This window comes from Stegastes partitus, unplaced genomic scaffold (genome assembly GCF_000690725.1).
Source record: "Stegastes partitus isolate 25-593 unplaced genomic scaffold, Stegastes_partitus-1.0.2 Scaffold831, whole genome shotgun sequence".
Taxonomy (NCBI): Eukaryota; Metazoa; Chordata; class Actinopteri; family Pomacentridae; genus Stegastes; species Stegastes partitus.
This window is the reverse complement of record NW_007578562.1, coordinates 144,285-168,558: the sequence shown is the minus strand read 5'-3', so window position 1 is coordinate 168,558 and position 24,274 is coordinate 144,285. Positions and strand designations below refer to the sequence as shown.

At 42.0% G+C, this 24,274-nt stretch overlaps 1 protein-coding gene across 1 annotated transcript; it reads right to left on the bottom strand.

Annotated features, from left to right (window-relative positions):
• Positions 1 to 258: 258 nt before the first annotated feature.
• LOC103365344 (hepatocyte growth factor-like) lies at positions 259 to 23,094 on the bottom strand. Its single transcript, XM_008292765.1, has 18 exons — positions 22,912 to 23,094; positions 17,295 to 17,457; positions 17,023 to 17,135; positions 16,273 to 16,387; positions 12,319 to 12,461; positions 12,030 to 12,150; positions 11,731 to 11,849; positions 9,530 to 9,701; positions 9,216 to 9,367; positions 7,903 to 7,996; positions 6,597 to 6,736; positions 4,501 to 4,533; positions 4,187 to 4,295; positions 4,018 to 4,092; positions 2,643 to 2,780; positions 2,253 to 2,359; positions 2,003 to 2,136; positions 259 to 1,676 (listed from the first exon to the last, which is right to left on the bottom strand). Exons 1-18 carry the CDS (start codon positions 22,973 to 22,975, stop codon positions 1,500 to 1,502), a joined length of 2,169 nt encoding a protein of 722 aa, XP_008290987.1. The 5' UTR covers positions 22,976 to 23,094; the 3' UTR covers positions 259 to 1,499.
• Between the last annotated feature and the right edge of the window lie 1,180 nt (positions 23,095 to 24,274).

Sequence of the window (24,274 nt, the reverse complement as noted above, 5' to 3'; positions counted from 1 at the left end):
TGACGATACTTTTTGTGTTGTGGATTTGTTCGTACGGCAGATGCAGGTTTAACTGCGTCCCTCTCTTAAAAATCTGATTTAAATTCAACACGGGGCAGAACAAGAGGAACTCAGTATGAACCACGCATCAATAATTTAAGAAGTCAGCCCATAGGAGCTATAATGTACCCAGTATATTGTTTTAAGTGTCAAGTCTTAGTACACCCTGGTTATTTGGGTGCCTTTAATTCTCAGAATAAAGAAACCACAGTCTAAATATCACATCAAAATATGGATTCATTTCTGCTAATTAAAAAAATAAATATACATTACTACTACTTACAAACTACCGTCTCTTTAAATATTAAACATAATCAGAAGCACGAAAAAAAAGCCAATCTGACGTTACTAAGTGAGCCCAAAATATTCCAGATCTATAAGACCTATAAAATCTTACAGCACGGCAGAACCATAATAAATCTGCAGGTATGTACACACGGAGTCACTTTCCATGAAACTAAATAAAAGTATAAAACATCCTACTGACCACACACAGCCCACCAGGGGCCACAGTTCCCTCCAAACCGGAGACCAAATAGCCATGTTATATTTGGCATGGCTCTTCTCTCTCTCATGCTACAAATATTAGCATAAGATTTGGAGCAGTTTGCTCAGTCCTACTTAGACCCTCTCATGGGGAAACTAACAGTTACAGCTAACTAGGGAAAAGGTAGTTCAGCTACTGCACACAATTAGCACTACCGGGTTTGCCAAGGCTGCTGCAGCTGGCTTTTCAAGCAGTGTATTCTTCATATATAGCTACTGGTATATCTGGAGCCAAAGTTTAACCTCTGGTTTAATCACTATTTTCTCAAAGGGAACCTAATACTGACTTCATAATGACATTTTCATTCTTCTATTTTCCTCCTTTATGGTATCGCCATAGGTTGTGCGGTATCCTAAAACCAGATATGTTGACATTTCTGTCTGTCCGCACAACTTGTTATAAAGGTTAAAAGACACATTTTGTAGTCCAGCTCAACACATTTAAAAAAAAAAAGAAGAAGAAGAAAGAAAATCCCAGTCAACGAAGGCCACCGTAATTGGTAACCGCCAAGGAGTTGGGTTCAAGTATATTCCAGGAGATAATACTGAATCACAAGTGTCATTGTCTTTGCTTGCATGGCTTCAGAAACTCTGAACATGTCAAAATACAATTTGTTCGCCGTCCATGTGCCCAAGACTTTGGTTGTAGAAAGGGTGTTAAGGCTAACTACCTGGATCTCCTCATCTGCAAAGTGGAAGACGGGGTGAGATTCCATTTCCAGTCTCCAATCACAAGTCTTCGTCCTTTCCGAAAAATGACAAATTCAGCAACAAAATTCCAAAATGGCCACTTTCCATCAGGTTTGTTTCCTCTTTTCTCCTCCCCCATGGTCCACATCGGAGAGTTTCTTGGCCCAAGTTGCCCCCCCCTTGCCTCTTCCAGGCTGTGTGGGGTAGTTTTTCACACCACACTATCAGTTCCTCTCCAAACTGGGGTAAAGTTTGAACACTTTGTATATCCACTCTGAGTAAAAGGCAACGTTGACAAAAAGCGCAGGCTGCGATGAGGCACATTTTGTCCTTTGGATGCTCACGCCGATGATGACTTTGCGCTCGTGCTCTTGACAAACTAGCGGACCGCCGTTGTCTTTCTGCAAGAAAATAATGTCCAAAGGGCGTAAACATACTGCCGTGTATCTGTGCTATTGTGTGAAACACTGACGCAATTCTTAAAAGGTCAGCTCACCCACATTAAAAAAACAGATTTCACAATTTCAGCCAGTATAAATAAATTTAAGATGGCTGTCATTGAAGCATCTGCTAACAATAAAATAAAAAGAAAATTGTGAAAATACATTTTAAAAAGTCAGGATCAATCATTTTCAGTGGGATTCTAACTCAAAGTGTTTGTTATTTGGGTGAAATGATCCTTTAAGTGCTGCTAACTCATGCTGTTTGTCTGTTTCATGCTCCTTACATCACATACACCTTCTCCTCTGTTGCCGCCGGCACATATTCTGCTTTCCCCGGCGTCCCCTTTGATTTGCGAGCACATGTCATTGTTGACCATGGGCATGGTCACAGTGTTGAGTGCTTCATCGTATCCTGTATCTGAACACAGAAGAAGGAAAAAAAAAACATGAGTAGGGAATGTTAAAGAATTGGTTTTGTTTGAATTTCTATGAACATGGAAAGTGGTTCGACATGTGGGTGAAGAAAGGCAGTACTTTTGGTTTCCCCCCATCCATACATGGTGCAGTTGGTGCCTTCGGTGATGTGACACTCTTTTACTGGAAGGTGAATGGTGGAGGCACCCTCAGACACAGGGGCAGGACTAGAACAAACAGGAATAGTCATGAAATATAAGCAGAAAGTGTTGTTTGTACATGACATGTCTCTCATTTAGTTCCTTTTTTAGATAAAACTATTATAAAGTCTTCTAACAAAACAATAAAAACTGCATCTAGACATCCTGTATGGAATGAAAACAGGCCTTTCATGCTTTTAAAGGCCTAAAATCTATTAATGGTAGGTACTATGATACACAGCATTCCATATAAGTGGTTTATAGAATAATATCAGAAGATTCAGTTAGTGGGAATCCAGTGAGTACTTACTCTGCTAGTTTCAGCATAACCAGATTGGATCCTTCTGGGCCACAGATCAGTCGAGAGATACGCAGCCTTGGATGACTTGAAGACTCATTGAGGTGGCGCAGACCGACCTGTACGCTGTAATCCCGGAGATCTGGAACACTGACGACCACAAGAAGCAGCGTAAGACAGAATCGTACATGTTTGTGACACATAGAGTGGACCAGTGCTCCGAAAGACAGATTTAACTGACCAGGAATTTAACTTTCTCCTTGAAACTCCCCTAAAAACTCAATTTTGTTTATTAAAATTAAATATTTAGAAGTTTTTTGTTTTTTTTTTAAATCTAGTATCCCTGCCTCTCTCACTACCCACTCTTCCTCCGCTTGCTGCATCTCGAGCACACCAGCTCACCTACGACTTTTCTCAAATACTGTGAAACTATTCCACGATACACAATGGCAAGTTGTACTATCGGACTAATTAGCCATATGTGCACAATTTAGTAAAAGATCCTGAAGAAGAATAATGACACAGAAAGCCCCATCCTGCAAGGTGACAGGATTAGTTCTTCAGATGTGTTACGTATGAAAGCTTGGCTGTCTGAAACTGATCCTGGGAAGATCATTGGAACTCTGTGAGGTGGAAATGCTCAGCTATGTAATGCACTTCCTTTTTTGTTTACGATATGTCTTCTGGTATATAAAAACACTGTATAAACATGTGAACAAACTGAATAAGTCAATTAACATCGGACAGGGTTTCTAAGTAGACCTAAAGTACATGATTCTTGCTCACATCAACAGCAGCTTTACTTGCTAAGATGTTATTGTACAGCATGTAACTAGTCATTGCACCGTCAAGAAGAACTCTTAACATATACAGCCATTTTTAAACACTTTTCAGTATTCATTGATTTACAACTTTTTCCAAAACAAACATGATGTTGGTGAATTAAATATTGAAAGCAATACTTTGTTATAACATAACCATTTGCACAGGCTACGTCGAACATGAACTTTTAAAAAAAAAAGCAAGCTGTGTCTTGACTCTACAAACACGAGCTGCTGATCTACACCATATGTAATATTTTCAGTGTTCTCGGAGATACGGTACTTTTCATTAAAGCCACTGCTGCTGATGACAGCAGTGATACTGTGATATTATATGTACAGAATGACTAACAGAAGTTAAACAGATCTGCAGTCTAAAAACATTTTATCCATTTCTTAAGGCAGGTCTGTCTGGGAGAACATAACTTTCAGTAAACAGATTGCAGCCCTCATGTTCGCTCTGAACAATATTAAACAGAAACAGCGAAATGAGGCTGTTTGAAAGATGGGGAGCAGAGTTAAGTCAAACAGAGAACACAAGGAAATAACAGAAGGTGGAGCATTACCAGGAAGTGAAGCACTGTTGGTCTGTCAAAACCCAATCTTCTCTGATCAGTGAGCCGCCACACAAGTGAACCTTCCTGAGGAAAAGTAGGAAGATCATTTTATTCATTACATTACTTTGCATAAGGACATTCTGAAAAACACACATCAAACAAACATAAAATGACTTACTCTCGTTGGATGCTTACAACCCAGCTGCCATCTCTTCCTCGCACTTGATGTCCTCCGACTATTCTGGTGTTTATATGCACAAAGCAGGAGATCTTGGGCCTAGTCAGACCTAAACAAGAAGATATAATGAATATTGTATGTTAGATGGACGCATTTTATTTTACATTTCAATGAGAAAATGTTAGAATTTCAGAAGGTAGGCATAAATATGATCTGCCTCATCAGGTAAAAGCAACAGAAGGATTTCATAGAAAGCATTAAAAGGAAAAGTGACAAGATCAGAGATTAAAAAAAGAGGAAGAAGAGGCACTCACTGTTTGGTTGAGGAGCCACTGTAGATGATTCGCCTGATAGAAGTAAAGCAAACCACAACAATAAGAAGAGACCCCACAGCGGCAAGACATAACTCAGACCACGGACCATACATTGACACACAAAGTCTGTGAAAACAACAACCTCTTATACTTTATAAAGACTTATCTCTGCATCTGAATCATTGTTGGAAGCTATCACTGTCAGCAAGCGCAGCAAATAAATTTGCTCAAGACCTCAAAAACTTCATGGAAGACATGTTTTACATTATGGAAATTATTGTGCGGCCATTCAAAAGAGGCTCTTCGGCACAGCCAGATTGAAACCAGCCAAAGAAAATGTTGGGTCCAGCGGTCCGAGTGTGTGTTTTCTCAAATAAAAGGATGGCAGCAGAGACCCGCATCTGTTTGCTGTTTGAGCATCGTGTATTCGCTGCCAATTGGACAAAACCGCAGCTAACATTACGTAAACCACCAGGCAAGCTGTGCAAAAAAACACAGTTATGACATTTTAGGTGAAGTCAACAAAAGCTGCAAACCTAAAGCACTTGTGTTATTTCACTGCACTACACACAGACAACAACGGAGTCTTCTTCTGCCATTACATGCTTTTCAAGAATTCGTATTTGAACGGTCGGGGGAAGGCCTGTGAAGTCTTTGTGCTGTAAATGTAAAGAAATCATCTTCAACCCTCTTCAGGTTGACAACAAGCTTCCATTGTTGGACTACTGTCCAACATTCCTGACCTACTTCTGAAAGACCTGTTACCAGCTAGTTAGCTTAGCTTAGCTTAGCGCAAAGACTGGAAAACAGGAGGCAAAGTTAGCCTGTCTCTCTCTGGCAGCAAAATATGCCTACCAGCACTTGTAAAACTCATTAATTTATCTGTTATATCTCTTTTGTTTAGCCTGCACAAAAACTGATGCGTAAAGATGAAATGTTGTGGTTGTACAAGTGTGATGAGTCTGAGCTAACGAAGGCTAGTTAGCTGCTGGTTCTAGCTGGCTACATGCTTACCATACACATGAACAGCACTTGTTAGTCGTCATTTGGTTGTAATGAGTAACAGAGTGGACTAGTTTTGCAACTAAAATATTCAATTATTTCACTTTTTTTTTCAAATAAACTGTAAATTTGACGATATTTTCCTGCTCATTTTGATGTGACAAAACGCAACTCCTCGGCAGGTACATGCTAGTTAGCATGTAAGCACATGTGTAGCTCAGATAGCAGAGAGGACAGTCTTCCTGTTGTGGAAATAAATGGATTCTTTTGAATTTGTTATAGCCCTGTGGTGTTATAGTCCTTTCCCCCTTTTTGGGTGCTAAATGATACAAATGCAAACCTTTTCTGTGATTGATGCTATAGGTCGTATACAGTTTATGATTGGGGCCTGCACTTGGACCCTCGACCTTAAAATCTTCTCTCCCATCCTGCCTTTCACCCTTACCGATTAAACCAGTACGCCAGCGCTGATTTCCAATCAAGCTGCATCAGTTATTACAGGTCCCTTTTAAAAACAACTGTCATCCATAATTTTTGGTTTGTGCAGCTCGCCATTGTGACACCTTGTTTGAGAGTTTGGACCTTTGTTCACAGCAGATCTGTCTGTTGTTGTTTGTTTGTTTTGTTTTTTGCATGACACATTTGTCACTGAAAGCTGGGCCAGGCAAAAGGACATTTTCTGTTTTCAGCCTTTAGAAAATCGATTACATGTCACAGGTCACTTCACTTAGAATAAATGGCAACACATTCTACTGTGACAGTAGGATGTGGAGGACTTTCACTAAGTGGGGTTTGAATCCTGAGATGTTGACTTTTAGCTCGGCATTGCATGCTTGAAGTGCGTGCTTGTCCGGTTTGAGGGGCTGAGAACGGAGAGGGGAGAGCTGCAGGAGGACGGCTGTATATTTTCAACTTCTACTGTTTCTTTTTTTCTTAATTTAGTCTTTTCCATATTTCTGGCTTCTGCAGCTTTAAAAGATTACTACAAAATTGCATCAGGTGCATAATTCATGGCCCCTCTCCTCTGGTGAACACAGATGTGTCTACTTACAGAGTTGGACATTAGAGGATACAAGCTTATTTACGTCACTCACAGTGCTTCAGTTTGCAGTAGTCCCAGGCCAAGCGGTTATTTGGATTGGTGTAACACCAGGGGCCATGCTTGTCCCGGTCTGGGTTCCGGCAGTAGTTCTTCTCCAGCCCTACATAGGATATTGTAGAGTGAGAATCCCCACTGTAAAACACACAAATACAGAATCTCATATTCCATTTGTTATTTTGCACACAGTGTATCAGAACTAACACTGGGTCACGTCTCATAAAGATTCACACACTCTTACACTCTAAAAACACACAAGCCTGTGTATACATGGAGCCGCGCACACACCGTCACGCACGTATAGCGCGCGCACACTGTAAGTATGCCTGGAAAGTCTGACTCTGGCTTTCCTATAGTGCAATGAATCCTCTACATTTGCTGCACAGAGCCCGTAGAAGGAAACAGAGTTTTGCGAAGAGTGCTCATGGGAGTATGAAAGTATGCAGTCTAAGCATTCAGCAGGGCTCAGACCAACAGGAGCCACATCCTCCATGGAACGATCTGGTTGTGCACTCGATTGGTAGGAATTCACATCTAATCGCGGTGTCTTTTTGCAGCGCTCCACTTGGCTCTACAAGAATTAAACGTAATCTTCTCAGATATCCAAAATATCCCAGAAAAGCAATTACTAGGTAGGAGTTTGGACACACACACGCAAAAATAATGCTTAGTGATGGGCAACAATTTGTCAGTGAATGGAGATAATTCCGCTTCCCAGGAGAATGTTAAACAAGCTGTAGCTCTCAGCAGTTTCTCCTGCGATGACCCTTGACCTTGAGCAGGGTAGACTTGCTGGCTGCAGTCTATGCGAGGGAGCTGATTGGCTTTGATCTGCTTTCCTCAGAAAGCACTTCCTGGGGTCAGGGGTCGGCTCTGGAACATGTCCATCTGTCTGTGCCATTTTGGCTTTTAAAATTCCTGTAAATTAAGTAATTCCAACAGCCTGACTGCGGCATGAAGCAACAGCCGCGGAGTGGGCAACCTCTCCGTCAGGATGGGTCACCCTCAAAGCACCCCAGGGTTTCCTCTCGTCAGTTAGATGAATAATAATTGGACCTGTTATTGACCCCCGAGGAACCCCCTGATTTCCTCTCGCTGTTTGTTTTCACTGCTTCGCCTCATTCATATGAAAGGGATTTTCACAAGGCAATGGGAGCTAAGTTGTCAACAAACACTCATCAACTGAGCTGAAAAGAATGTCAGTCTCTCTAGGAAACAGTGCTTCTCAGAACAGCTGCAACTTGACTGGGGGTTAGCGAGGAGGGCAACACAATAAAAATCTCTGCAGAGTAAATTGTTACCTGTTTATGTGATGTGACCAGTCTGCACAGGGAATCCCTGATCGAGTTGTGGATAAAGTGCCCCGGTACATCTCTCCGTTATCTTCATAACACTCTGCGGAAGATCAAGATAACGTTATTTTAGACAGCACTATTAAATATTCCCAGGAGTGCTGAGAATTACCGAGCCTGGCAGTTTTTCAAACACCTAAATGACTTCAGTAAGTGGGCATACTCGCAAAAAACATCCATGCTCTCGCAGACACAAAGTAGGGATTTGGGTGTGTGCTACTCTTTGTGGTTTGGATCAATTTAACGTCAAGGGCCTCGGTGTAACTGGTGGTTCTCAAATATAATATAACATTTAAACCTTTCTACGTCTGTTCTTAAACAGAATCAGAAGCGGGCCTTTGGAAACAAACCGACTGGCTGCTTTGTGACACGTGTGGTCTTCTGAAATGTAAAGCAGAGAAACATGGGAAATGACAGCGAACACTCTTGCCAAAGTCTGGTGTTGTTGTTCTTCCATGAAATGGAATTCATTGGGCAGCACGCTGCCAAGTGGCTCAGTCCTACGAGAGCAACATAGAAAGTGTCTGTGTAATCCCACTTTGCACAAACATGACAAGTCTTTTAAAGCATCTGTGGTTCAGCTTTTCGTATTTTTGTTTTTCAGGAAACAACATGGAAATTTGTTAGTAATTGACACAATGCTTGCCATTTCTTGGATGTTTGGTACTTGGAAAACACTCTGGTTGTTTGAAGGGAATGGTTTGACATTTTGGAAATATGCTTTTGGCAAGAGTTTGGTGAGAAAATTACTGTCATTAAAGACTAAAGACCGGGATTAAGGGGAAACAGTTAGCCTGGCTCTGAAAGTCTGATGGTGAGAAAATTCACACTTCTGTATGCAGCATGCTGTAATTCATGTAAAGCCAAAATACAAAAACAACACATGGTGGTTTGAGGTGAGGGCTCGCTTTTTTGTGGCTGTGACTTTTAAAGAGCATCCATTGGCTACTTGGCAACTTCACAGTTATGACAAAACTCTGGCTTGTTCTTAGACTTGTTTCTGCATGGACTAAATAAACAAAATGCATCATGTTAATTAGTGATCTTTAGCGATAGCAGTTGGTGGATTTTTCAATGAATAATAATACCCAGGCTTGCTATTATTCTTTTTTTTCCTCAAAACTTTATGCTAAGCTAACAGGTGGCTGGCTACATGTTTAGCATACACACACAAGTGCTGTAACTTGTCACATGTAATCCTGAAGAAGAAAGCCAATAAGTGCACATTCAAAAATATCTCTGAGTATTTTGGAGTATTTTACCTATTTTTTGCGTGTCCTCTGCATCACACCTGGGAATGTGGCTGCAGTTGGCTATCCTCTGATTTGGGTCTGTAGTGAAGCACCATGGGTAATCTGCGCCATCGGGGTTACGGCAGTAATTCTCTCTGAGGTCTCTATAACACACACACAAACTACAATTTAAATGATGGTGCTGACGACTGTGTTTTTTTTACAGCAAAGCTTGCAAGTTTCACTTTCATTAATCCTCTGTAAGGCATTTCAAATCCACAAAAATGTCCTACTTGACGCTGCAGAGAGAACTGAATCCGCACTATGAAACAAACATTACTCACTTGCACTTGAAGTTCTGAGGAAGGAAGGAGTGGTTATGGGGGAACTGAGAGTCCCAGCGCTGACATGTCACACCCTCTGGAGTGACATTCATTGTGCCTCGGTAATCTGTGCCCTTTCCCTGGACGCAGGACGTTGTTATGTTGACATCAGAGTCCTCGCTGGGGTCTGAGTCTGCAACAGGAAAATGTAATAGTGAGGGGAAGCTTGAGAAAGAAGGTAAAGTCGCTGAAAAAGAGAGGTGCAGAAACTGGAGGCAGGAATGAGGGAGGGAGGGAAGGAGGGAGATTTTAATCCGCAGAAGAATGTGTCATGTTTAACATAGAGACAGATGATCAAAAACAGTAGCACTCCCTCCGGCTTGTATTGCGATAGGAACCTTTCCGTGTATTCACAACACTGCTGTCCTACATTCTTGCACATTGGGACATCCACAACAATAAGGAGCTGCTTAGCTTGTTGACAGCAACAGCTTTGTTACAATCATCATATTTATACCTTTGCTTCTACAGAGTTCTGTTTCTGGGGAATTTGTTTATTGCTGGCCAGCGAAAGATATCACATCCAACCTGGTCTGGCTCGGGCAACTTTATCCACTGGCAAACTATTCCAAACATCTTCAGATGGAATTCTGCTTTTTCGCAGTGCAGGGGTAGCAGTTCATAGGGAGCGACTTCTCCCCTCCGGATTTCTGTCTCTGTTTCTTTAGCCTTTGACAAATGAGATGGGAGAAGATGGAGGAGGCAAGGGAATGTTTTGAGGCCGAAACGAGAAGGCGGGTGGAAAAGAGGGATTCTTCGGTTTGATGTAATGCATGCCAGTGTCTGTGTGCACTGTGTAGTACAGGTCAGTGGTTTTTATCTTTCTGAGGGCAGGCATTGAGGGATACACACATCTGGACAAATGCAGATCCTCCACCCTCGCAGTAAATCATAACCTGTTCTGTAAAGTACGTGTGTGTATGTGTCTGACAGAGACAAAGAGAGATGCGCCGTGTGTTTGTGGGCGTCCATGTGGGAATATATCAATGCACTTTCTCCAAAAAAAAAATGAACAAATTCTCAAATGGCATGACCTCTTTTTGCTCTCCACTGTTTTTCCTTTGACTCTGTCTTTCATATTATAAATGAAGGCAAAAGTTATCTAAACTCCAACTCAGTCAGATGCTGCCATTTGTGACGTGAGTCACGTGGAGTATCTAATGACTGACAGATTCATTGTTGATGTATCTTTTGAGGTTTTTCCCCCCAAACCAGTAAAAAAGTCCATCTCAATTTCTAATGTTGATATCTTCATTTCAATTTTCTGATTAAAAAAAAGAAAAAACACCATTTCCCAAAAGATATTCCCTCATCTGGTGTTGCGATGATGGTGGAGGAGTGTGCTGTCTAACATGTCGGTCCGTTGCTGTTCAGCTGTGTTGAGATCTGGTGACTGTCAAAGCCGTAGCATATGATTCACATCACTTTTGTGTTCATCAAACCATTCATCGACCCCCTGAGCCCTGTAAGGAAGCATCTGCAATTGATTTGCTCTTCGCACATTAATTCAGGTTCTTCCTTTAATTTGTCTGCATATATCATGCTTTCAAAAGCGACATTCACACCACTAGAACAACGATTAGAGCTTCCAGTGCCTATGTGAGGCATCTTGGTATAGTAGCCTCTATTGTTGTCCTCCATTTTATAGCCCTGAATGGCCTCAGTTAAACACTTCGGCTCTCTGAAGTCAGACCTTCCCATTTACAAACAACCTATTTACTCTTCCTTGTTGAGGTAGAAGGATTTGAAGCCAAACACCACATTAAACATCCAGTCGGGTAAACAAAAGTCTAACGCGACTCTGCAGGAGAGAAGGAGAGCTTTTGTACTCAGTCGACCACAAGTACCCCAAAACCACAAAAGTCCTGTATGCAACAAATCTCCTGGCACAACTTGATGGTGATACAAAACCACCATTTGTCAGGCCAAAAACCAAGGCATCCTCCATCATCATCACGTCCACTTCTAAATTTCAAACAGATTCCTAACTGTGTGACACATTGTCATAAGGTTGTAAGGGTAATAGATGTTGAGAAAAAAACACCACCAGAATCATGAATCAAAGTAAAACAATAATTAGGTCTTCTGTTAATCTGTTTGAACAATTTGTCCACAAAGCTCAAGCTCTAGATCTGGAGTATACACAGTGCACAGGCCCTTACCACACATGGTGATGTTACAGTACTCCCATGGAGTTTTGGGATCCATGGTGTAGCACCAGGGACGGAGACGATTATCCGGGTTCCGACAGTAGTTGTCCTTTAAATCTTTGTCCCGATACCTGACAAGAGAAGGGACAGAGAGGATACAATGGAAAGAAAAAAAAGTAAAGAGAAAAGTAAGCCATAACAACTGGTGAGGTCTACCTCTCTGGAGTATTAGCGTCATTTATTTAAGCATCTGTCATGGGTGTGTGCCGGTGGTGTCTGTGAGAAAGATTTCTATGTGATTTGCAGCTTACTTTTTGGGCTGGAAGTGGTGTTTGTGAGGCCTCACTGAGTCCCATCTCTGGCACTCCTTGCCGCTCTCTGTATGGTCCATTTTGCCCTGATAATCTTCCCCATTGCACGTCATGCAGACGTCTGTGGACAAAGACGCAACAGTTATTAAAAACGTTCTTTTCTCTGCTGAGGAATGCAAACAAAACTTATGACTTGTAAGAAGAAATAAACCACTGATTAAACGCTCAATGGTCTCTCAGTTTTAGCTTTATTTTGTCTGAATCTTATTGTCCAGTAATGATATTTTACCCTCTGAACACTGTGGTATGCCACACTCCTCGGCTCGTACATTGGGGTCGGTGGTGTAGCACCACGGACCACCAGGATCGTTGTTGGGATTTCGACAGAAGTTCTCCCTCAGATCTTGCGTCGGGTACCTATCTGGATAAAACCTACAGGGGTGCAGAAAGACATTATTGAATGTGTTAGCTGATACTGTAAAGCTGTACAAATAAATATCCAGGAGTACTTCCACACTTGGCTGCTCCAGTAGTGTATACAGTACTATACCTGTCTGCTTGTACGCTCCATAACAAACCAGGGCATTTACATTAAGATGCAAATCTCTCTCTGTGAAATGTGAGTGCCTCCAGCGTGACCAGATTACATTTTAAATCCTAGAATGACCAGTCATAACACTCATATGCAAAGTAGGTCATCAATATGTTTCTCCTCTTCAGATTTGCACCTTTTGCATGATTGCCTCACTTGTTCCAACCATATCCCCAAATCCCTCAAGTGTGAAGCAGCCAGACTGTCACAGCACAGTAACCGCCAACAGCACAGAACAATGCTATGGACCACTTGGAGGCATCCAAGCAGGTCCTTTGCTGGCAACCTTTGAACACGTTTAAACTTAATCCTTCCCTGTCGTCTGCTTCATCATGTTAACGCGAAGACGACTGTAAGAAACAGAACCTGGCTAGTCCAAACAAATGGGCTGCAACAAAGGGGAGCGGCATGGGATCCCTGGACTAAATGGACAGTCTGTGAAATTCGTCTTCTGTCGTGGCAGGATGATGAAAAGCTGGCATGTCAGCACCCCCTGATCCATGCTGACCACAGTCCCTCTCCCACCCACAGTGAGGGAAGACAGAGGTTTTGGGTATAGACGAAGGGTGAAAAGAAACAAGTCAAGTGATTCACTTTACACCAGAGGTAAAAAAAAAAAAAAAAAGGAAAAGAGAGAATGATGGAGTGAGCAAAAAGGCGAGAGTTCATTGTTTAACTGATGATGTAAGAAAAACACGGACAAAAAATAGGAAGAAAAAAAAGAGCCACGGTCCACCCTCCCTTCAACAGCTTGTCTTACACTCTACCCCAGGCAATGACTCTTAGGGGAGTCTGCTCCGCTCTCCCCTCCGTGGCCCGGGGGGCTTACGCAAGGTTTCTACAATAATGCACAACATCACTCAGCTCAAAGGTGGAAGAAATCTCAGGCATTTAAGTGAGAAAGACCTTCCAACCATTCAGCCATGCCTACATGTGTCAAAATATAACAGGGTTAAGTCTAAGAGCAACATTTCACTTATGCATGTAACTAAAAGAAAACACTTGTTCCCCTCCAAAGCAGCATTATGCCAAAGGCCAAAACTCACATCTGTTGTGTGTAACTCACAAGCTCACTATACTGTATTTCTATCATAACACACTATCCTTAATTTACAAATGGAATTACAAGGTTCCTCGCTTTGCACAAAAAAAAAAAAAGGTTGCATCTGGTGAGACTCCGTAAAAGGCCGCAGCATGGGAGCAAGTTAGCCATAATGATGTTGTGCTAACAGATGTTGGCCAGTTATTCATCTCCTTGCCAAAGTGTGTTCCCATTGGAGCTCAGGCAGACACTATGCTCACAGGCTTTGCTCTCTGGGCCGACGAAACATATTGGCTAGATTTGGGATATCACTAAAGATGAAATCTAGGCCTGAAGAAACTGCTGCAAAATCACTAGTCATACACACCTGGTGGAACAAATGTCATGCTTTAATGCTTCAGCATCCAAAGGAAGTAAGTCCTCAGGGGCAAGAGCAAGCAGGCCAAGACTATATAAATCTGAATACATTAGTAATGATTTTGGGAAGCAGGGTTTGACAGTGTCCTGTGATCAAAGGGAATTGGTAGAAATTTTAGGAAATTTGCTAATTCACTTCCTTGCCAACAGTTAGAGGAGAAACTTAAAAGTTCTCTGATCTTTGTCTACCAAAGCTGCAGTAGACAGAAATCTGGAAAAGGTGCTTCAGATGCCTGAATGTAGTTAAAAGTGAACATACATTGGTGACTTCACCATGGGTTCAAACATCAATCTCCCCAGCAAACATCCTCCATCTCATCCATTGCACAACTGCATCTTGTTCCCACTGCGGACTATGTTGCTTTTTATGCTATCTCCTCTGATTGGTGAAAAGTCTTGTGTTTGACCAACATCTCCCATCAAGGGTTAGACTTTCTACAACCTGAAAATGGAGCCATAAGGAGGTACTGAAGCCAGAAGCATATTGAATTACTATATGCTTAAAGTTTTGTATGTATTTTTTCCCAGTAATACCAAAAAAATGCTGCCTAGCTGAGCTTTAACTAAGAATCCACAGCCAGGAGATGGTTAGCTTCCTCTGGCCTGGCTTAGCCCATCTGGCTCTGTAAAAATGGAACAAAATCGGTCTACCTGCACATCTCAAACACACAAAATTAACAGATTTAATTCACAGCTGTATCCTCCAGCGTCCAGCCTTTCTGCTTATCTCAGCTATCTGTACGGTCTCCAGCTATGAGAGTGATATCAATCTTGTCACTTAACTCCCAGTAAGAAAGAAACTGAGTATTATTCCCTAAATGTCAAAACTTTTCCGTGAAATAAAAAATGAATTTAAACCTGCAGGGGTGTGTTTCTGTAGCTGAAAGTACTCCACGCCTGCCCAGCGAAGAAAAATAAAAGAATGTCCCTAAAGGAAAAGATAAATGATGGCAGTGTTATCTATTATTATTAATATGAGGTGAAATGTTCCATTCCATTCTCCACGCTTGGCCGGGCATCAATACACACTTCTTTTAGAGCCCTGGTTCAGGCCCTAAATATAGACCAACAGGTGGAAGTCCCATTCCTGGAAGGGAACCTCCTGAGAAATCACCCCTGCCCCACGGCGATCGGTCAAGCATGAAAATAATAGTTACCTGAAACTCAAATGGTGCGTGGTTCATTATGGTGGTAATTCTCACACAGCGGGGCAGTCCCATGTTGGGTAACCCCATGGTGGCACTAAATCTCCCTTAAGCAAAGCTCCCTCTGACCCTTTGAAAGTTAAAAGTTGCTGACAACTCAGGACGATAGAAGTCTCCTTCTGTCGGGACCACGTGTCAAATAAACAATGACAAAGGACTCCTAATGTGAACAACTGCTTCTGGAAAGTGATGAGAGGACTCGGGGAGACGGCGGGGAACAACACTGCAATCTGTTTTAATTGAAGGGGGAACCTGTGTTTGCTCTCGGCATGCTTGTGGCTGCGTGAGCTCAGCTGGACATCAGACAGAACATGACTTCAGTCTATAAATCCTTGCGCCTTCTTCCTTTCATTCTGCCTCCCTTCTATTATTCACTCCGCACTTCTTCAAACTCTTATTACTCTGTCTCTCCCCCTCCTCCTCCCTGCCGCAGTTAAAATATCTTGTAACTAATGAGCGCCGCTAATGAGATGCTGGCACAGATTCCATCTTTTCAAAGTCACTGATCTGGCCTCGCTGTTAGCTGAGAGAAAACATCTTTGGGATACACCTGATGGCCTACAGTGCTGCATGAAAAAAACTCATTGGGGAGGACATCCCTGCATGTGTTGAAAGAAATCTGACTTAACTCTGGATAAACGTTCAACTGTCTCTGAGCCTCCACCTTCCCTTAACCCCTGAGGTGCAAGAGGATGAACCCAGCGTCAATAAATCAGCCGCTGGGGCCTGCTCAGTATCAGACACAGAAGTAGAGAAGGAGCATCCAGGAAGATGGTGGAAGCCTGAAGATTAGAGATGCAAGCTTTGAAGAGTACAAATCTGCAAGATGTGGGAATGAGGAGGGAGTGATTCACACATTCTGCTCCTTGTAAATAACAACTGGTGTCCTGCTGAGAAAGGCACTGGTACTATAAATATCCCCTATTTTAATGTAAGAATGTGCTTGTTGTTGACTGTTTTAACAAAAAAAAAAAAGCTAGGACTTACGTGTGCTCATTGATGTTATTATCTGACCACGCTTGGCAAGTGATGTTTGACTTCGTCCAAGACCTCCTCCCTCTGTAGTTGTCCTTGGTGCCGACGATGCACTCCCTTATATAATCTAAGGAAGGCATAAAAAAAACATTTGAAAGCATCCATTCATGTTCTCGTTTTGATACAAGCTGTCCATGTGTGTTCTCAGCGTGCCAATTCACACAGCATTCAGGCAATTAAAAGCTGATCTGTCTTGACCACCTGGAATACATTTTCCCATGTATGGTCAGAAAGACTTTTTTTTTACAGCGAGCGTGTAGCACGTCCCGGCTTGTGTGTTGTTCCCAAAACAAGACAACTCCCTGAAGTTCATTAAATGTCACCGAGGGGAGCTTTCGTAAATTTAGCAGTAAATTCTAAAGTGCTAGATTCCACAGCCTGCGCCCGAGGAAGGTTTTGCGCCTTCAACTGTAAACAATGAACTTTTTTTTTGTTTACACCCCTCTTAAGCCCGCTACATGTTTATGCGACTCTCCCCGCAGAAGCGATTAAACAGCAGGCGAGGGCGAGGAGGCTTGGTTGCTTTTATTGTGTCAACAGAGAATCCAAAGACTTCAAAAAAAAGTGAGGAGCCGACGCAAGAGGCACAAACACCAACAAACAATTTGCCTGTTTAAAGCCCTCCCCTGCACCTGAATGTTCTCATGAGAAAAGAAAAAAACACTCAAGTGCATCGAAGCCTCTGAAAGTTGGGACGTGTACCTTTTTTTTCATACAAAGTGAAGTTGATGTTGGCCTGCTTCTGCACACCGTGGGTGAAACGGTCAAAAGGAAGCAAGTGGCATTTCCTGTTGTGCCTTTGAAAGTTGAAAGCCCTGTCGAAACACACGGGAAGTAGTTGGGAGATGAACAAATGATAAACAGCAGAAATATGTAAATACAATGAGAGACACGGAAGGAGAGGCATAGCAAGGGGGGAGAGAAACATGAAGAAACCGCGGCTTCAGGGAAACAGAGAAGGAAATGTGACTCACCTGCAGTTGAAGTTTTTCTTGACCTTTTTGCATTTTCGGGCGCAGTGTTCCTGTGAGCGGCTGTTTCGTACCAACGGGGGCTGAGGACAGTCTGTGCAAACCAGCATGTGGCTCTCAGTCTTTTCATACTTCTGTAATAACTGATGAGACTTTCTACAGAAACCTGCAAGACACAAAGACACAACTTGCATGTGTTTGCGCGTCCATTGGATTCACTGTTATGTTTCAGGACATGAGATTGCTATGTTTTGGTCCATATCTTATATAGAGTTTGTTGTGTGTGTCACCATGTACCTCAAAGGAAGGACAGTGTTCAAAGGACTGTTATAGTGTTATATTTATTTTGACCAATTATAACTCAAGAAGATAGATTATCTGAGTCGCTACAGTAAGAGGTGTAGTAGACACCAAAAACAAACACAAACCAAGAGGCTGGAGAAACAGGGACAGCGGCACAAGTACCAGCCATCAGGTGACTTCTAAATAAGGTTAAGGAGAAGACAAGACAACCCAAACGTGTGCTTTTGATTTATAAACTTCATTCACGTCGCCATTAAAGTTGAAAATCTGACTTGAAAACTCCCTCAGCTTAACACTCTGAACACCAAAACCTACTGGTGGGCAGGTTTGAAAGACATGTCATATTTGGAAAAAAGCTGCCAAATTAACACCTTTTGTCTGAGCTACAAGCTGTAAAAACAGAAAGAAAACTTTAGAAGGCCTTAAATCATGATATTTTATGAAAATCAATTTATTCTACAGAAAATACCAGTTTGTTTTAATCAGATTATCCATCCATCCATCCATTGTCTATACACCGCTTAACCCTCACCAGGGTCTTGGGGGGCTGGAGTCTATCCCAGCTGACTTAGGGTGAAGGCAGGGGACACCCTGGACAGGTCGCCAGTCTATCACAGGGCTACACTTAAACAAGCACACTCACATTCACACCTACGGACAATTTAGAATCACCAATTAACCTCAACATGTTTTTGGACCTTGTGGGAGGAAGCCAGAGAACCCGGAGAGAACCCACACTGCACGGGGAGAACATGCAAACTCCACACAGAAAGATCCCGGGTGTTCTCACTGAGATGTGAACTGGTGACCTTCTTGCTGCGAGGCAATGATGCTAACCACTGCTCCACCTTGTAGCCTGTTGTACATGATACAATTTTTTTTTTAAATTGTAAAATAAATAATCAAGGATTAAGTGGTGTATAGATAATGTATTGCTCATACTTCAGTTCTTGGAGTTCTGTTTCATTCTAGTCATGATTGTGCTGTTTTCATGGAGGTGCAGGACTTCAAATTGCTGTGAAAATTAGCCAGCAGTGAGTAAAAATGTGACAGGCACACACACACTTAAAAATAAAGAAAAAAGCCAAACAATGCTTGGTTTTCAGAGTTAATAATGTGGATTTGGAAACAAATGAGGACTGTCATAACCAAAACTACATTAATCAAACCCCAGTTTCACCAATTTAGTCCTATTTTGTCAAACTACAATAAAATGTTACGTATTGACATGACCAGATCTGCAGACGTGTAACCATCAGGAACTAAATGCTTGCAAATCTTAAACATTTGCTTCTTTTATCTCTTTACTGTCTGTTCCATATGCTGTGACTCTAGTAGCAAAAACAAAGCCAGTGGACAACTGCCAAAAACTGTAGTTCCTTGAATGGCCACTTGAGGCTGGGTGCAAGAGCAAGTCGATCCCCACAGACCTCCCTGATCGAATGCTCAACTTCACAGCAGAAATATAGAAGCTTACAGCCTGGTAGGAAAACAGTTTTGGCCTCTATGGCTACTTTTCTCCTTCAGAACAACTGCACGGAAAGTCGGTTTTTAAAGAACTCATCCATTTAAATTGCACAAAGGCTTAAGGTTATGCATAATTAAGGGAATGGCTGCTTTGAAAGTGACAGTTGGGTACCGTCACAGGAGAGTCACTGGCACATGTCATCTCCACTCATGCTTCACCTCTTTGCTCATTTTTAAATCAGTCGAGAGTTTGGAGAAACCTGCCAATATGGTGGCATGAGTTACCACACTGCTTTAAAACGCTCTTCAGGAAACCCGTGGGTAATGTCATGACAGGTTCCTTCATCTTTATATGCAGTCAATAATGTGACTAATTGTTGCAGTCTTTGACTTTGTCCTGGAGCCTGACGGCATCCCTGGTTTGGTTCAGGCCAAGGTTCAGGTTGTATGTTCAATCTTGGTAAGACCTTCAGCTTAAAGCAACTGGACTTCTCTTTTTGGTTCTTGAGGATGTTTCAACTTTCATCCAAGACACTTTTCCAGTTCTGAACAAAACAAACCACTCTGATGTCTTTAAGAACCAAAACAAGAAGTCCAGTTGCCTTCCACTGAAGCTGCAAGATTACCATGACCTGGATGACTGAGAATCTAAACAGACATGTTGCATCTCCATTAACAAAGCATCAAACATTACTGGAACAGTGGAAAACATGGCGCAACATTTCACGAATTGGTGAGAATCATTCCTGGAATTTTCTCCTGGTAGTCGCACTACTGGAAGAGCTGGTTTTATGCACGGAGGAGCTGGTGAAAGATTAAACAACTTCACTGTTGTACATTGAACTGGGTGGCCAGCGTTTAATATAAGCATCCTTCAGCTACGGTTTTCTTCAAGCCCAGTGTTTGTTGGCATGTCAGCGTCCACCCTGCTGAAACACGCTGAAACATTTCGTGCATGTCCTGAACCCCTCCAAACTCAGCTGTGAGGCACTTCTTGACAGAAATAAAAAAATTGCTTCAGCTGAGGAAGGAGATAGTTTATGTGTCAGAAAAGCAAGTATGAAGTGTGTCCAGGATCAAAGTCCGGCTCCAAATGCCCCCCAGCAGTCCCGCTTCAATCCAAGGTCCCTGAAAGAAATGCAGATTGGGCGCTGAACTGTGTCGACAGCCAGGAGAACAGAATGACGTCCGTGGACAGGCTGCAGTGCCTCAGCTGGAGTTTTGATGCTCGTGAAAACATATCTCATATTTTATTGCTTTCAGAAAGAGCCCAAAATCAGCTTTTTCCATCAATTTTTACTACATCGTGGTATTTGTGTTACTATGGTTTCATGTTATTGTAGATAAATTTAATAGGTATCCGTGGATTCCTTCAGAAACCTATTTCAAAATCCTGCATCCATGACTCTGTAGAGTGTTCGCGGAGATCCTGCTGTTTCACAACAGCAACTTTTAGTTTAGTCCATTTCATTACGAGCAACAAGGGTGACTTTTTTGGGGGTAAAAATAAAAAAACAAGGTGAATTCAGAATCCCAGGGGAACTTTAACATCACTCATAATTTCTACTGAACAATAACGTTTTATGTTGAACATTTTATCTCTCAGCTGTTGGCACCCGACTCATACTAGAAAACATATACAGTATGTGTGGAAAAATGGAGACCCGTCAAAGGTGCATTATAATTCATTCTTGCTTTATTTATGGGCCTTTGTTGAGAGCCATTTCTTTGGAAGAAGTACATCAAAAGAGAATTCTATCACTGCAAAGATGTGGCATAATGTATATGAGATCCAACTGGGTTCAAAAGCGGGACAAACCCATATTTTAAACCCAAATCCTCTGTGATACAAATCATTCATTTTTTACCCACTGGAAAAAGTTAAGAGCCCATCCTTCACCTGAGTGCAGCTCCACTGTGAATACAGTTTCCGAACGCGACAGCAACGTCTTTGGATGCAATGAGTGTTTAGTTGCAATAGTTTTGAGTTTATAATTAGAGGCAAGTGCGATATAAATCACAGAGGAAAATCTCATGCTACCGAGTTACAGCTACGTGCTCCTGTGCCAAGACCCGACACAAGACGTTGTGTGTGTACTTAGGATATTGTAAACTGTGGAGCGTTTAGAGGCTCCTCGTGGTTGAAAATGGTTTTTGGGGAGGACGTGTTATTAATGTTTGGGCTCCACTGGACCACATCTGGCACTCATCACTGTGTTGTTCCAGCCCTGATGTCTGGCCAGGCTGCTCAATTAGATTTCACTTAGTCTCTTCCTCTCCTTGCACTCAGACTCCTGCTATCTCCAAATCCCAAACATTTGCCGACGCTGAAGATTATAATAAAAGGTGCTCAGCGAGTTAAAGCGAGGTGAGATTTAATGAGAAGAGGCAGCTATGGCTTAGAGGAACAGGATTGTGTATCTAGTTTAGTTTGAAAAATGTAGATAGGTAAAGGTGAAGGAGCGACACTTTGACCTGGCGCAGAAACTTCCACTTAGGTGCCTTTGAGCAAAGAGTGTCGGCTGGAAGAGTAGTTAGCCTTCCTGGATATGTCAAAATGTAGCGATAGTAATGATAGAAATATAATTTTTCAGGCAGTTTGGAGGAACAGCTAAGTTGCAGGAACAACAGGTTAAAGGTGTGCCTCTGTCTGGGAATTAAGCAGACATTACATCTGCTTCAGAGAGCGCAAAATGTGGTAGTGGGCTCAGCAGCCAGATGTTACCCCCCCACCTCCATACTCACCCCTCCTACCTCTCTCAAACACACACACCTTTTCTATCTCTCTACCGGGACAAAAAGGCACGAATACCACAATCCGAGGCGCGCGTTTTTTTTTCTTACTTTCTACAACTCCAGGGCGGTCAGAGGTCAGGGTCGGCACCCTCTGGAGGTGGTAACTATGGATTCAGTGCTTTACTCCGTGACATGTCAGCGGGGCAGGATGTGAGCCTCTAAAGCCACCAGATAATGTGCGCTTCATAAAGGAGGAGGAGGAGGAGGAGGAGGGGGGAGGCACGGAGCTCGTTTGGATGCGTTTAAGAGACTGGTGGTCGTGCGTGCGCCCCGTGCTGCGCTGCCAAATCACAACATGTAAGGCATCCTGTGTGTAGCTGGCGTCGGCCCAACAGATGCAGGAGTGTCTATTACTGACATGACCATGACCTATATAAAAAGGTTTAATGCCAAAGCAGTAACATCAGCAGATGTCCTTAAAGAAGAAGAAGAAAAAAAGGCGCTTTGGCACGGTTTTACGCAGATGGAACGGAGCTTTTTTTTTTATTAATGTGCTGACAGAAACTTGAATATTAATTATAACAAACTTATCTCTCGCTCTGTTTGTTATTACATCAGCTTGTAAAAGTGAACAATGGGACCTCAAGGGGCATTAAAATAGAGAGTTTGATGAGCTGCTCAATTATTTCACCAGTTTGTTTTTTCTTTTTGTATTGGAGTCATTTAAAGCTTGTTAACAGACAAAAAAATAACACAAACAGTTCAAGATCAGGTTTGTGATCAAGTTCATTCAATGTCACGCAAGGTCAGAAAATGTAATTAAAACGGATTCTTTTTATCCAGCCGTGTATCCATTTGTATGAGAAGCTGCTTTACTGAGAAAATGTCAAAAATCCTGTATTAAAAAAAGATGAATGAGGGTTAATATTAGTCCCATTTCCCTACTTTGTTTCATTTTCGGTGCTTTTTATTTTTCACTGTAATTTTCCTGACTTTCTCTCTTTTCAATTTTTCACCTTTTTGCGCAAAATGAAGAAAAATAAACCAACTAGAGTTCACTTCTATAGAAATTGCAGCTCATGCAGATATTCAACATCCACTCTTCAGATCTTACCTGTGTTCATAAAAGTGACCACAACGCACAGCAGAGCTTGGTAAATCCATACGTTTGTCCTCATGGTTAGAAGTTTGGAGCAGGTTAGAATCCGGATTGAGTGAGACACAGACTCGGTGTGAAGTCCAGAGCGGCTGATGATCAGCAGAAGACTTCCTCACACAGATGCCACTTTCCCAAGAACCCACACGTCCTCGGTTCAACCCCCTTTTTTACTGAAGTTTGTGCTCCTCTCTGTCAGCGTCTCTCCTCGCTGCTGTCAAGCTCTGCGCAGCCTATAAGTAAGCCTTCCAGCCGCTGTTTTCAAAATAAAAGCAGATGTGAGTCATGGGGTTAATTTTCTAATGAAACAGTCAGATGATGTGTCACGTTTGTCTAACTTTCACAAAATCCAAAGAACAAGACATGGACGCTTTTATTCTTATATTTTACTTGTCCTTTTTAAAGCCTTTTTAATAAGGAACCACTTTATATGAAGGATGTTTTAAGAATAATTTATAAACTGTTAATACTTTAATTGTACTTTAGACAGCAGCTGGAAACCATTATTTAAAAAAAGAAAAAAGTTGCCAGGTTGCACAAGTTGTGTTTGGCTTCAGTTTGTCCTCTTTGTCTTTTTAGCTCTTCAGTTCATCAGATAAACCACTTGACTACAAGAGACCGACTGACCTCTGAATCACTGGTGAAGAGCTGCCAGCTGATCCACTTATCAGCATTTATAATCACATGTGATGGATTGTTGGTTAAAACAGATCAATTACTAACTTTCCTCTGACCTCCACAATAGCAGATCCATTAACAGTGCAATGCTTCGGGGCTTATTGGAAAGTAAATCCACTGTCATTCACAGAACGTATTGTTAAACAGCAGCTGTCGAGCTGAAGTGCTCTCGAGTTCTGAAATCAGACCGGTGTCGTGAACTGAAATCACAAGTTTTAAATAGTAAGGTTGAGACCTGCAGTGTTATTAATGATGTGGATTTCCCTGAGTATTATACATATTCGCACTAAAACCCCAACAAAAGTATAAAAAGTACACTTTTACTGAGATAAATTAAAAGCTAAGGCCCTGAAAAAAACCAAATAGTAACATTTTAAACTCTGTATTTCATTGGGTAACCAACGCAAATGAGCACAAACTGGGCTTCTGTCTTTTCTTTGCACCATCTAAAAGCCTGTCAGCTGCATTCAGAACCAGCTGTGAAGCTGGACTGAGTCAACCCACATCACAGTATTCAAGCAGCAAGTCACTGTTTCAGCAAAGTGATAACATTGCTTATTACTAACCTGATATTTTCAGCTGTAGGGGCTTTTTTTTAACCTAAAATGTCTCTTGTTAGAAACCATTCTCCCTTCAACAGCAG